Source organism: Moschus berezovskii, chromosome 8 (genome assembly GCF_049115385.1).
Source record: "Moschus berezovskii isolate FMDL1 chromosome 8, NW_MosBer_1.0, whole genome shotgun sequence".
In the NCBI taxonomy this organism is placed as follows: Eukaryota; Metazoa; Chordata; class Mammalia; order Artiodactyla; family Moschidae; genus Moschus; species Moschus berezovskii.
This window is the reverse complement of record NC_142467.1, coordinates 78,370,811-78,385,963: the sequence shown is the minus strand read 5'-3', so window position 1 is coordinate 78,385,963 and position 15,153 is coordinate 78,370,811. Positions and strand designations below refer to the sequence as shown.

The 15,153-nt window shown below is 38.1% G+C and overlaps 1 protein-coding gene across 1 annotated transcript in view; it reads right to left on the bottom strand.

Moving 5' to 3' along the window:
- Positions 1-15,153, bottom strand: part of HSD17B4 (hydroxysteroid 17-beta dehydrogenase 4) — a 104,822-nt gene that overhangs the window by 2,670 nt on the left and 86,999 nt on the right. Inside the window, exons 22-23 of the mRNA XM_055429357.2 lie at positions 13,296-13,434; positions 6,964-7,091 (exon numbers count right to left, since the gene is read on the bottom strand). Of these exons, the coding sequence (XP_055285332.2) occupies positions 6,964-7,091; positions 13,296-13,434 (267 nt within the window). The remainder of the gene's footprint in view (positions 1-6,963; positions 7,092-13,295; positions 13,435-15,153) is intronic.

Sequence of the window (15,153 nt, the reverse complement as noted above, 5' to 3'; positions counted from 1 at the left end):
GAAGTTTCACATTTCTACACAGCCTAACCGGGAGTTGGTGATAGACAGGGAGGCCTGACATGCTGTGATTCATGTGGTTGCAAAGAGTCAGACACGACTGAACGACTGAACTGAACTGAATTGAAACTACTATTATTGAGCTTATGTTCCTTATTTCTATCCTTGCTTTAATCTATTCAAGTATTAACTGAGAATCTAAAGTACCCTAAGCAATATTTTATGCTAGAAAAGAGACACCTCTCCCTGTTCTCAGGGTGCTAACATTACAATAGAGAAGTCAAAAAACAAAATATGAATGAGTAATTAAAGATTATAAATGCTATTAAGGATGTTATGAAAAACTATAACAGGAGGGAACTACTCTGGATAAAACAAAGCCAGTCCTGCAAAAAGATAGAGACCGAAATTCCAGAAAAGGCAAATAAACAGATTGAAGGAATAAAAATTGATGGGAAGGAACTAAGAGCAAAGGCACTGTAAACTGATTTAGTCTAAGTGATGTGGCGAGCAGTGTAGGATGAAGCTGGGAAGATGAGCAAAGGAAGTGTCACAAACAATATGATAACAAGTAGTTCAGATTTTATCTAAGTGCAAAAGAAAATCTTGGAGGTTTTTATCAAGTGGCATAACCGATAATCTGATTTCATTCTTAAGAGCTTATTCTGGCTCCCGTGTGAACAGATTGGTGGGAAGGCAAGACTAAGTGTAGTAAGATCAGTCAGGAAGCCAGGTGAGAGATGATGGAAACTTGGGTCATGATGATAACCCTAGTGATGAAGGGAAGAAAATGAATACTAAAGATACATTTTGGAGAAATAACAAACAGGATTAAGGACAGAAAGGATACAAAGGTAAAGAAAGAAGCCAACACAACTCTTGTATTATTGAGCATACTAATTTCAGTAGACAGATCATTGTGCCATTTCCTGAAAAAAGACTCAGGGGAAAAAATTAAACCACAAGTTCTAAATGGGACATAACAAAGTGTCCCATCAGAGATGCAAGTAGAGAGCTGGTTATATCACTATGGAACTCAGAGAAGATGACTGAGACAAATAAATCTGCAAGATGACAACATATAGATGGCTCTAAATACCACAGGATAGATGGACTCATTTAAGAAGAGTATTATTTAGAGAACAGAACTGAAATGAGCTCTCAGAAACACCAAAACCCAATGACTGGGGGTAAAAGAAGAAGACACCACAGTAGATTAAGAATAGCCAAAGGTGGAAGAAGCAAAATAGGAGAATAAGGTGTCATAAAAGCCAATGGATGAAATTATTTCAAAAAGTTGGTGGTTAACTGAGTTAAATGCTACTAAAAGGTTGAGAAAGACCTAGACAGAGAAACAGTTACTGGATTTAGGAGTTTTATGATGTCATGTCTTATGTTTAAGTCTTCGAGTCCTTTTGAGTTTATTTTTAACCTTTTTTAAAACATAGCCACTATATAATTTTTGATTACATATGTGGCTCACATTATTATATGGGGCTTCACCTCTTGGCTCAGATGGTAAAGAATCTGCCTGCAATGCAGGAGACCCAGGTTCAATCCCTGAGTCGGGAAGATCTCCTGAAGACGGGAAGGGCTACCCACTCCCATATTCTTGCCTGGAGAATCCCACGGTTTTAATTACATATGTAGCTTACATTGTATGTTTAATGTGCGTCTAACAGAAGAACTGTACAAAAAAGATCTTCACGACCAAGATAGTCACGATAACGTGATCACTGACCTAGAGCCAGACATCTTGGAATGTGAAGTCAAGTGGGCCTTAGAAAGCATCACTACGAACAAAGCTAGTGGAGGTGATGGAATTCCAGTTGAGCTATTTCAAGTCTTGAAAGATGATGCTGTGAAAGTGCTGCACTCAATATGCCAGCAGATTTGGAAAACTCAGCGCTGGCCACAGGACTGGAAGAGGTCAGTCTTCATTCCAATCCCAAAGAAAGGCAATGCCAAAGAATGCTCAAACTACCGCACAATTGCACTCATCTCACACGCTAGTAAAGTCATGCTCAAAATTCTCCAAGCCAGGCTTCAGCAGTATGTAAACCGTGAACTCCCAGATGTTCAAGCAGGTTTTAGAAAAGGCAGAGGCACCAGAGATCAAATTGCCAACATCCGCTGGATCATGGAGAAAGCAAGAGAGTTTCAGAAAAACATCTATTTCTGCTTCATTGACTATGCCAAAGCCTTTGACTGTGTCGATCACAATAAACTGTGGAACATTCTGAAAGAGATGGGAATCCTGACCTGCCTCTTGAGAAACCTGTATGCAGGTCAGGAAGCAACAGTTAGAACTGGACATGGAACAACAGACTGGTTCCAAATAGGGAAAGGTGTACGTCAAGGTTGTATATTGTCACCTTGCTTATTTAACTTATATGCAGAGTACATCATGAGGAACGCTGGGCTGGAAGAAGCACAAGCTGGAATCAAGATTGCTGGGAGAAATATCAATAACCTCAGATATGCAGATGACACTACCCTTATGGCAGAAAGTGAAGAGGAACTCAAAAGCCTCTTGATGAAAGTGAAAGAGGAGAGTGAAAAGGTTGGCTTGAAGCTCAACATTCAGAAAACAAAGATCATGGCATCTGGTCCCATCACTTCATGGGAAATAGATGGAAAAACAGTGGAAACAGTGTCAGACTTTATTTTTTTGGGCTCCAAAATCACTGCAGATGCTGATTGCAGCCATGAAATTAAAAGACGCTTGCTCCTTGGAAGGAAAGTTATAACCAACCTTGATAGTATATTAAAAAGCAGAGACATGACTTTGCCAACCAAGGTCCGTCTAGTCAAGGCTATGGTTTTTCCCGTGGTCATGTATGGATGTGAGAGTTGGACTGTGAAGAAAGCTGATCGCTGAAGAATCGATGCTTTTGAACTGTGGTGTTGGAGAAGACTCTTGAGAGTCCCTTATACTGCAAGGAGATCCAACCAGTCCATTCTAAAGGAGATCAATCCTGGATGTTCATTGGAGGGACTGATGCTAAAGCTGAAACTGCAATACTTTGGCCACCTCATGCGACGAGTTGACTCACTGGAAAAGACTCTGATGCTGGGAAAGGTTGGGGGCGGGAGGAGAAGGGGACGACAGAGAATGAGATGGCTGGATGGCATCACCGACTCTGTGGACCTGTGTTTGAGTGTACTCCGGGAGTTGGTGATGGACAGGGAGGCCTGGCGTGCTGTAATTCATGGGGTCGCGGAGAGTCGGACAAGACTGAGCAACTGAACTGACTGACTGACTGAATAGTAAAACCAGGACAGCACTGGTTTAGACAATTCTTTTGTGAAAAGGAAAATGATTTGATGTGGTATGATGGATGGGGATAGATTTAAGACCAGTGTTAGCTTGCCTCTGTACTGTAGGACACTTATGTCATGAAATGAGAGAGAATGATGTAGAAAAAAGCGGAAGGAGAGCAGCAATGACTTTGAGTAGATACCTGGATGAGAAATGAAGACGTCTTTGACAGAAAGAGGAAGACCTCCTTCAATATAATATACAGGAAAAAAATATGGATGCAGATGCTGATGGGCTTCTCTGATGGCTCAGATGATAAAGAATCCGCCTGTGATGTGGGAGACCCAGGTTCAATCCCTGGGTCAGGAAGATCTCCTGGAGAAGGGATGGCTACCCACTCCAGTATTCCTTCCTGGAGAATTCCATGGACAGAAGAGCCTGGAAGGCTATAGTTCATGGGGTCACAAAGAGTCAGATACGACTGAGCAACTAATACACACACATGCAGATGCTGATAGAACAGATCTGGTGATGGGAAGGTAAATATTTTCATGAGGTCTTTCTTTTTTTCCCCAAAGAAGCATGAAGAAAGGTCATCAGCTGAAGACAAATATGAAAAACACATCTCAGACAACAGGAAAGTAAGCTTAGTGGAAAATCATGGTAAGATTGCTAGACAGTGCTTAAAGACTATGTGAGATTTGTAATCAAAATATGGGGCTTCCGTGGTGGCTCAGTGATAAAGAACCCGCTGGCCAATGCAGGAGACACAGGTCCAATTCCTGGGTCATGAAGATTCCCTTGAAGAAGGAAATGACAACCCACTCCAGTATTCTTGCCTGGACAATCCCATGGACAAAGGAACCTGGTGGGTTACAATCCATGGAGTTGCAAAGGAGTTATACATGTCTTAGCAAATAAACAACAAAAATCAAAATTTTAAAGGGAATCCAACTTGTCTAGTTGTACGGTTTTCCTCCTAACTCCTTCATCTATTCAGGTACAGATAGAAAGACGGCAGAGAATAGAGTTAAAATAGGGTGGAATTTTCGATGCTAGTAAGATGAGAGATATACAGGGAGATGAGGATATTTCCAAGGGGGATATTATGATGGACCACAAAATCTAAGCTGAACAAGAAGCGACAAAAAAGACAGCGGGGTGTTGACGGAGAGAAAGTGGTGGTGTCAACAAACTGGAGGCCTCTGAAGTTCAACAGCAGTAGTAAGACTCACAAAACAAAAACAAGCAAGGGATGGTATTGGAAAATGGCGATGTTTTGAAACATCATTTGATATTGGAAGTTGTACATTTTATGCTTCCAATAAAGACAAAAGCTGATACAGAGTGGACTGAAAGATAACTTGAAACAATATCAATAAGCTAAGACTCATCTGGTTGGAGAAGTCATTTTTATGAATGCTGAAGGAAGCCACCAAGGTTGACAAGAGTTGGTGCAGAGAGAGACTGTACAGTAGGATATAAGGTGCTTGACAGCTAAAGAACAGGGGTGACATCACCAAGGTGGGGCAGAACATAATCGAGCCAAATGAGTTTAGAAAACCTCCAGTATTAATTAGAACTTCTCTAAGGACTAGATCTTTGAGAATAATAAACAGCTAGGTTTGCATCAAGTTTTGCCTCTGCTTTAATTTTCTCACATTTAATTCCATTCTGTCTGGTATTGACAGAATGGGACACAGAATGGCACAAAGCACTATCATTTACGATGCAACTTCCCAGGATCATTCACCCCCAAAGACCTGATATTCCTAATGATTATATACATGTTACAAAAAGGTTTCCCTAAATCCTACACTCAATCCTTTAAAGGCATCTCAAGTATATCTTACAAAAGAACTCTTAATTACCCACTCAGCAGCCATAATGACCTTTAAAAATCAGGTGTCAATCCAGAGCTCAACAGCTTCCTATCACATATAAGCTCTAAACTCCTCACCAACATCTACAAGGTCCAGTATGATTAACCCATGCCTGCTTCTCCCTTTTCCCCTCTGGGCTCTCTCCCCACTGCTCATTTTGTGGGCCTCCAATAAGCAGAGGCTACTGGTGCCTCCAGCCTTTGCACTGGTTGTTTCTTTAGCCTTATGGTTCATTCCCTCATCCTCACTTTGTTCAGGTCTCTATCAAGTCTTTTTGGACAACCCTATCTAAAATAGTGCCTCCATCCTGTCATACTCTAATCCAGGGGTTGGCAAACTACAGCCCAAAGGCCAAAACCAGTCTGTTGCCTGTTTGCGCTCACAAACAAATTTGACTGGAACTCAGTCACACCCATTGGTATATATATTATCCATGGCTACTTTAACTCTATGAATGGCAGAAACAAGTAGGTGCAACAGAGACCATCTGACCTGCAAAGCTTAGAATATTCACAATGGGACCCTTTACAGAAAAAGTTTGCCAACCACTACTGTAACCTATAACTCTGACTTATTTTTCTCCATATCTGAAATTATACTTATTTTCCATTTCCCTCTAGAACTAAGCTCTGCCCAGAAGGGGCACTGTCTTGTTTAGCCACATCAAGCACCCAAATAAAAGGAGGTACTAAGTGAATTCCTGGGAAAGAAGTAACTGAGAGCTCACTCAGTATCTGGCATTATAGTAAGCTCTTCATGCATATTAGTCGTGTTAGTTATCATCCATTTAGTTATTTGGGATTATCACTATTCATTTTACAATGAGAAAATTAAGGTTTAGAGAGTAGGTGCAAGAGCTAAGATTCAAACTCAGGTTTATCTGATGCCAAATGAATGTATTTTTAACCACAATACAACTTTATAATTCTTTTTAAATTAGTCTTTCTATCCAGGGAAACTGAACGTTTTATCCTTTATTCAAATTGTTCTGTAACTTGTAAAGTTGTATCGTTTTCTGCAAATAAGCACTGTGCTTTTCTTATTTTGGTAGTCATTGGTACTTGGAAGTTTGAGAAGTTATTATAAACAATTTTTAAAAATTATATCTTCTAGCTGGTGTTGCTGCTATGTGAAAGCTATTTTTAAATAATTACTGTGCATTCAACCATTTGTTTGAACTCCTGTGATCTAAGAATCATCTGATCTTCTCGGGATTTCTAGCTACATAATCACGATTCAAAAATTACAAAATTTCCTCCTCCCTTCTAGTTGCTACATCAATTACTTTAGTTTTGTGTGTCTGTGGATTACCCAGAGGTTTCAGAACAATATTAATTTATAATGGTCAGTGAAAGTACTCTTGTTTTAATTATGATTTTCTACTGAAATGTCTCTAAATGTTTTACCCTCAGGAAGATACTGGCTATTATGTTCCATCTTTCTATTTCCAGTTTACCATGATGACTAAGACAAGTTCTTAATCTTATATATCAGGGAAGAATGTCTAATTTTATGAAATATAATATGGTTTTTCACCTCTGAACTAATGACAATAAATTAAAAGGTCTAGATATGAGTTTTACATTGTATATCTGCTGAAGAAGAATTTCACTGAAAACTTTATTTTTAACAGGTTATTGGCTGAAAAACTCCATTAGAAAAATATATGATCTGTCAACTTGAATATTGCAATCAACTCTGTCTTTCTTCAGAGTTGTAAGAAATCTGTCTTATAAATTAGAATTCTGGAGTCAGCCAAAAACTGCAACTGTCAAATAGGAAGCAATAATGACAAATAAATAAACATTTTAAGAACTTTACCTTCTGAGGATCAAGCTTTCCCAAGACTACTTCCATGAAATCTTCATCTGAAATTGTGATGGTTACATCAGCAGAGCCTTTTGCAGGGCCTTGATACACTTTTCCAGAACCAGTTTTCAGGTCAATAGCTGGGAAAAATAAAAAGAAACCAATGTCAGTCATTTTTATCTTTACAACATGAGAATAAAATGAACCAGATATATGCAGACATTTTTAATAGTTTCAGAGTTACTGTGGTGTTTATTCTACATTATATATTACCTATCACTTAGAAAAAAATTTTTAAATCCTTTATTTTTTGAGATGTCCTTTTTATAAAGAATATGATTTTCAAAAGAATCAAATCAATAATAGTTTTTCTTCATTAAAGAAGTTTACACAATAGAAAGATTTGAAAAGTGAATCAATGTAGAATAATATAATGAAGTTAAAAGGTTGGAAGTTATATGGTTAAGGTCTTTTTTAGATTCAAATAAAGACTCTACAGTCAATGAAGGAAGAAAACGGAATTTTAAAACAATTGCATATTGGTTGGGGTGAGGGAAGGGAATGCACACTCATCACTTCTCAATAACTTGAATTCATCAAAGGTTCTGCCATATGAATTAAATGATAGTAAAATTAAAATTTAAAAGTATTTCAATGAGTCATTTATTTATAAAATGCTTATTGCCCTAACTGTTGTGAATAAAGGTTAAAATTAAAATCTTTTCCCTTAACTGTTTGGGACAATAGGTTAAGTGTCCCAGAAACAGGCTGGGTAACTGGAAAAGCTGTTAAAAATTTACCTCCTTCATTGCTCTCTATACAGCACAGAGCTTTATATTCAAGTTACATTTTAGAAAGTTTTCATTGTCATACATGGAACCAAGACCACTCATCCAGGAAGGCCAATTCCACTCACCCAGCTTTAGCCTCTTGAATATGCTTTCTCTACTATTGCTTTCTCTACTATGTGAAGCTATGATCACATCACTCTCCCTGAAAGTATGTAGGGAACTCCCAACTTAGGATCAAGAAAAGACACACACATGTAGGAAAAATTATATAGACTGGTTAGCCAAGTTCTGCTGCAAAGACAGAATTAAATCACTCTCTCTGTCCAAAGAAGAGAATTTTGCCAACTAAATTAAAAAAAAAAAGACTACTGATGGCTACCTTGGGGAGGAGAAAGACTAAGAAGGGGAACTTTTTGCTTTGTTTCATTCACTCACTTCATTGTTTAGTTTCTTCTATGGTTCTCAGACAATATGCAAGATACTAGGAATAAGGCATGAAGAACAAAGGCTCTGTTCTTACTGGCACATACATATGACAAACATGTTTTTCCGTGTTATTTGTGTAGTTAGAAACAAAAGTAGAATAAGAGAAGGAGGAAGGCAGGCAGGGAGGGAGCAGGGAGAGAATAATCAGAGGAGGTCAGAGGGTAGAAAGGAAAGACTAAAGAAAAGCAAACTTCTCTGACATTCAACAGATACGGTTTTAATTCTTCACCAGTGAGTCTAAGGCCCACTGTATGCACTAGTCTTGCTCAAGAATAAAACTGGACTCACACAATCTTAATACTTCAGTGTGGAGTAAGTCTCTTAGCTAATGAAGGCCCTTCTAACGAAGTGCTATCTACCTGCCCTCTCACTCACTCGGTTTTACTTGCTGCTTCACAGCCAGGTTCTTATAAAGCAAAACTTTTTTCTGTGGAAAGCTAATAACTAGTGCTGATAAATGAAAGAGGGCTAAAAAGGGCAAAGTTCTTAGCAAGAAGATTAGCCTCTGTCAGACCACCTCAGGCCAGCAAGGCAGAGACCACACTGGTCCTCGCTCAGGCAGCCCTCCAGCTCCTACATGACCAAGCACGACAGGCCTCAGAGGGGCCTAACCTTGAAAGATACAATGAAGATGCCTCCTACTCCACAGCCAAAACCCAGCCTGATGCCAGAACTCTCCTCATTCTCTTTAGCCTCACGCTAACTTGGTCATTAAAAATCCCGACACAGACATACCTCTGCCCAGTGATTCACTGTTGGTGTTGTCTGGATGGCGAGACACAGGAAGGAGCAGGGAAGATGGGCACAGTCCAGGGTCGCTAGGTTGGAATGCATCTTTCAGGCCACTGAGCCCAAACCCCTTGGCTCCTAGACTTGCTCAAGGGTAATCACTCTGTGTAACCCCAGTTCCACAGGTGAACAAAGTAGCTGAGCCTATTCTCTCTAAACAGGTTTGCGTCTGCTATAATATGAACAAGTCTGGGACAACTAAAATGTTTAGAAAAACATTTTAAAAACAGCTTGCAAAAAAAAAAAAAATTAGGTATTCCCTAAGTCAAGATATTTAGTCACCTATTTTATGTCATTAAGCACCAAGATGCCAAAAAGAGATGCCAACGTGGAATCATCTTCTAAAAAACATCATAAGCCAAAAATCTTAGGTACTTTCTACTGCTGCCAGCTCTGATTTAGCTCAGTGACACAGACTGCGAGAAAACAATTAGAATTGAAAAAAGATACACACAGCTTAGAATCAAATCAAGTCAAAGATAGATAACTAAAGAGAATAATGAACACTTTCAGAGAAAGCTTCAAGATCCAATTTGATTGTTAGCTTTGATAAATTAGGACCTGAAGAAGATACAGTAAAACAAACAAAAGCCACAGGCATCAATTATAAGTATTAACAGGATTCAAATATTCCCATTTTGGGGTGGAAATATAAGCAAAAACCCTTTGCCTAGGTTAATAAAAGGCAATTACTAAATGTAAGCACATTTTCTAATACTGTCTACAAGGCAAGTGACACTAAGATAAGGGGAAATATTAGTTGGTTATTGACACTATATTGAAGAAAATTATCCTATTTGTCAGAATGAATCGCTTGCAGATTTTATAAATCTCTGCAGAGTTCTATTCTGCCAACTGTGAGACACACAATTCCAGCAACTTTTCTCACTCTTGTCTCATTCCTTTCCGTGACCAATTTCTTCAAAAATTCCATGCTTTATATTTATAACTCAACTTCTAATATAGTTTCATCTATAGGGAAAAGGTAGAATTCCATCTTAGACAGAAGGAAGGACAGAATAAAGAAAGGCAAGTAATGATACCTACATTTCACAGTTAATCATTAAAGATTTTTAGGAAAAAAAAATAGACACTGAAATTTGGGGAACTAAATACATATTACATGTTTGGCTTCCTTTAGCCCCTTCTGAATTAAATTCCTATAAGCACAAATGTATTCCAGAAGGACAAACACCAAAAATGTTAACTGTGAGTAGTGGGATTATATATCAGTATTTCCCACTTTATACTTATATATACCAAAATTTATATAATGAAAATACAGTCCCTAAAAGGAACAGCAATTGTCATGTTAAAAAGAAACTTGTATGAAGCCAAAATCAATTGAACAAAACTCCCAAATGTTTTCTAGGAATATATAATGGAAGGTGGTCTCAAAAGTTTCGGTTGATTTAGAGATACATTTTAAATTTTTTGGTATTAACAAGCATTTACAGTGATCTTTGGTTGTCATAAGGAATATTACTGATTTACATGGTACTTAAACAGGCAGTCTAAAACAGTAATCTTAGAATTAAAACAATAAAATCTACAAAACAGTAGCTTCTAGTGTACAAGTAAAATCCTAAACCTAAAGATTTTTTCCTTAAAAAAATGTCTGTATAGACACATTATCTGCATGATATGTAGTGTACAAATAATGAATGAAGATGGTTCACACCATCAGCTGTGGGACTTGCAGAAGCACAGCCTACAGTCCTTGATTTCAGGTACCACCATAGTATACTTTGAGTATAGTATTATACTCATTGTAGTATACTATGAGAAGGATTACAACCAGGCTTGAGATGGACCTCAAAGTTTACATGGTTCTAGAGTATAAATACGGAGAAGGCAATGGCAAGCCACTCCAGTACTCTTGCCTGGAAAATCCCACGGACAGAGGAGCCTGGTAGGCTGCAGTCCATGGGGTTGCACAGAGTCGGACACGACTGAAGCGACTTCACTTTCACTTTTCACTTTCACGCATTGGAGAAGGAAATGGCAACCCACTCCAGTGTTCTTGCCTGGAGCATCCCAGGGATGGAGGAGCCTGGTGGGCTGCCATCTATGGGGTCGCACAGAGTCAGACACGACTGAAGCGACTTAGCAGCAGCAGCAGCAACAGCAGCACAGTATAAATAAGCCAATCACAGGCCACTTCGTGGAGCCCCTCAGCATTCCAGGGGCTCTTAGCCCATCTTAACATGAGATCTCACTGTAATATTTCACGATTATGAAGGAAGGGGAAAATCCTAGAGCTAAAAACTATTCTGAATGCTCCCTGTACCACATCAGTAGATAGATGCTTGACTACAAATGAAAGGACTCTGTCACTTGGGACTTCAAGACAAAAAACATGACAATCCAAAAATCTTCAGTGAACATTCACTGGGATACCATATTTCTCCAGCATCTCTAGAGATTAGAATATTATATAAAATAAACATATAGTTAGAATATAAAGAAAGAATGCTCTACAGATCAAAGTAAGACTAGAATACTCTATAATATAAAGGTAAAGAAATGATGGTGAAAGTTCATTAATAGCATGTTTCATGATTCAAAATATGAATTGCTGTCAGCTACGGAATGAATGTTAGTATCCCTCCAAAATTCATATGCTGAAGCCCTAATCCCCAAACAATGATGGTATTTAGAAACAGAGCCTTTGGGAGGTGATTAGGTTTAGATGAGGTCATGAGAGAAGAGCCTCCATGATGGAGTTAGTGTCTGTAAGAAGAGACATGAGAGAGATGATCTTTCTCTCTGCCTGTGGGGAAACAGTAGGAAGGCAGCCATCTGCAAACCAGGAAGAGGGTTCTCACCAGAACCCAACCCTGCTGGAACCCTCACACTGGACCTTCCAGCCTCCTCACTATGAGAAAATAAGTTTCTACTGTTTAACCTCCCCAGTCGATAGTATATTTGTTACAGCAGCCTGAACTAAGATACTCTCATTGTTAGAAGCAGTGGCTTCCCAGTCTGTATGATTGATGATGAGAAAGAGAAGGGATGTATACTCACTTCACTGTCCTTTCACCTATAGAGAAACACAGTGAAATCTGAAAAAGTCACGCATTTTTCTGTCACGACATATAGACACTGGATACTTAAAAACGTGCTAACAGATCTGGCTGACTAGTAAAGTGAGTCCACAAAAGTGTTAGTGCTTTTATTATGTGGACATAAAAAGAGAGAAAACTTTCTAATCTAGAAAAAAAATTTTATTCATATTTACTAATTTCATCTTACCTTCCCCAACTTTACTTTAAGAATTAAATTAAAATTGGACTCTGAAGTCTCTTAATAGGCCACAGAACAGAAAAGTTTGTGCCGTGATTAAGAATGTAGTTACACAACAGATACAAAAGATATGGTAAAAAAAATTTCTTCTCCGTTTCTCTTTTTATCATCTAATTTTTCTTTCTTCATAAAACAGTAGTAAGGTTCTTTTGGAGCTCCATGTAAGTGAATGGAAGCATGACTGCTTTCTCTCTGCAGCAACTTGGCTTATATTGGAGACCTTGCCAGGTTGCTAACGGCACTCTGATAGATAACTTTCCTAGATTAAATAAAATTAGTACCTTTGAGTGACAGTTTTATATATGGAGAAAATAATTATGATTTTATACTGATAATTAAGGTGGTAATCCAAAATGTTAACTTGAGGGGGAGGAAGAAAAATGATTTTAAAACTGTTAAAATATAATGATAATTACTCAAAACTTTAAAATATTTCATTTAACTTGATGTACTTTCTTTATGTTTAAGAGGAATTTGAAGATTAAAGAAGCATACAGTTAAAGCAACTGTTTAAAGTACTAATTTCGGGTGTTACAATGAAATCTTCAAAACAGATTATTTTCATTTTAACTAATTCTTTTCATCTCTAAAAAACATACATGTCTGAGGGCCATGAAACCCGTTGAATGTGAAAGTCGCTCAGTCATGTCTGACTCCTTGCAACCCCATGGACTATACACTCCATGGAATTCTCCAGGACAGAATCCTGAAGTGGGTAGCCTTTACCTTTTCCAGGGGATCTTCCCAACCCAGGGATCAAACCCAGGTTTCCCGCATTGCAGGCAGATTCTTTACCAGCTGAGCCACAAGGGAAGCCCATGAAACCCGTTATTTCCCATTTAAAAAAAAAAAAAACATTACAGAAGAAGGTAAGATTTACCTACCTTCAAAGAGACAGGCTTTAGTATAACAAGGATATTCTATTCCAATTGACTAAGAGTTATCTTAGAATATGATAGGGACAGGACTTACTCCACTTGGCTGCAGTATTTTCACCTTTAGTGATATGCCACTCAAACACAGCACCGACTTTCTTTACCACCTCTTGCCCAATATCCTGAAGGCGGCGACCTATTTCTTCAAACACAAAGGTACTCTGAAACTCCGCACCCTAGCAAAAACAGAAAAGATAATCGTTTCATTTTAAAAGACGTGTAAAAATGACTCAAGGGGAAAAACCACCACAAAATCAATGTGCAATAAGGTAATTTTTTAAAAACCTGAACATAAATAAGGCAAACTAGTTTTTGTTACACCCGTCTTTCACACCTTTCTACTTATTTGTCATCCAGAAGCTCGATCCCTTTAATTTTAGTTTTATCAGAACTCAGAAATAATATTTTACAAGTAGACTAGGAACTAACTTAACAACTTATATCCTAATAGACTTCAGCAGGAAGATACTGGACTAATTAATCAACTTCTGTGATAGCATTTCTTCATTTGTAAAATGAGACTAAATTACATGAAACTTGAATTTCCTTCTAGCTCTAAAATTTCTTAAGTTTTTGATCTAAGATTCTTTTTAAAGAGATTTTAATTTTCATTCAGTTATGTGCTAATATGGCTAATGAAACACAAATATCATGGATTTGAAAACTTCAAAACATTACAAAGTTAATATTCTGGAGACAGAATATAAATATTTTCATTAATTCCAGCATGTTAATAGACAGTAATACAAATGTTTAAATAAATAACATATGCTACTGCTTTTATATATGCACTGAACGCTTTATACAAATTTTTATTTATTTTTTTACATTTTATTTTATTTTTTATTGGAGGTTAATTACTTTACAATATTATATTGGTTAGTTTTGCCATACATTGCCATGAATCTGCCCCGGGTGTACATGTGTTCCCCATCCTGAACCTCCCTCCCACATCCCTCCTCCCCTTATCCTCCCTCTGGGTCATCCCCATGCACCAGCCCCGAGCATCCTGTACCATGCGTTGAGCCTGGACTAGTGATTCGTTTCACATATGATAATATACATGTTTCAATGCCATTCTCCCAAATCATCCCACCCTTGCCCTCTCTCACAGAGTCCAAAAGACTATTCTATATACCTGTATCTCTTTTGCTGTCTCGTATACAGGGTTATCATTACCATCTTTCTAAATTCCACATATATGCACTAGTATACTGTATTGGTGTTTTTCTTTCTGGCTTACTTCACTCTGTATGATAGGTTCCAGTTTCATCCACCTCACTAGAACTGATTCAAATGTATTCTTTTTAATGGCTGAGTAATACTCCATTGTGTATATGTACCAAAGCTTTCTTATCCATTCGTCTGCAGATGGACATCTAGGTTGCTTCCATGTCCTCGCTATTATAAACGGTGCTGCGATGAACATTGGAGTACATGTGTCTCTTTCAATTCTGGTTTCCTCGGTGTGTATGCCCAGGAGTGCGATTGCTGGATCATATGGCAGTTCTATTTCCAGTTTTTTAAGGAATCTCCACACTGTTCTCCATAGTGGCTGTACTAGTTTGCATTCCCACCAACAGTGTAAGAGGGTTCCCTTCTCTCCACACCCTCTCCAGCATTTATTGCATGTAGATTTTTGGATAGCAGCCATTCTGACTGGTGTGAAATGGTATCTCATTGTGGTTTTGATTTGCATTTCTCTGATTATGAGGGATGTTGAGCATTTTTTCATGTGTTTGTTAGCCATCTGTATGTCTTCTTTGGAGAAATGTCTGTTTAGTTCTTTGGCCCATTTTTTGATCGGGTTGTTTATTTTTCTAGAATTGAGCTGCAGGAGCTGCTTGTATATTTTGGAGATTAATTCTTTGTCGGTTGTTTCATTTGCTATTATT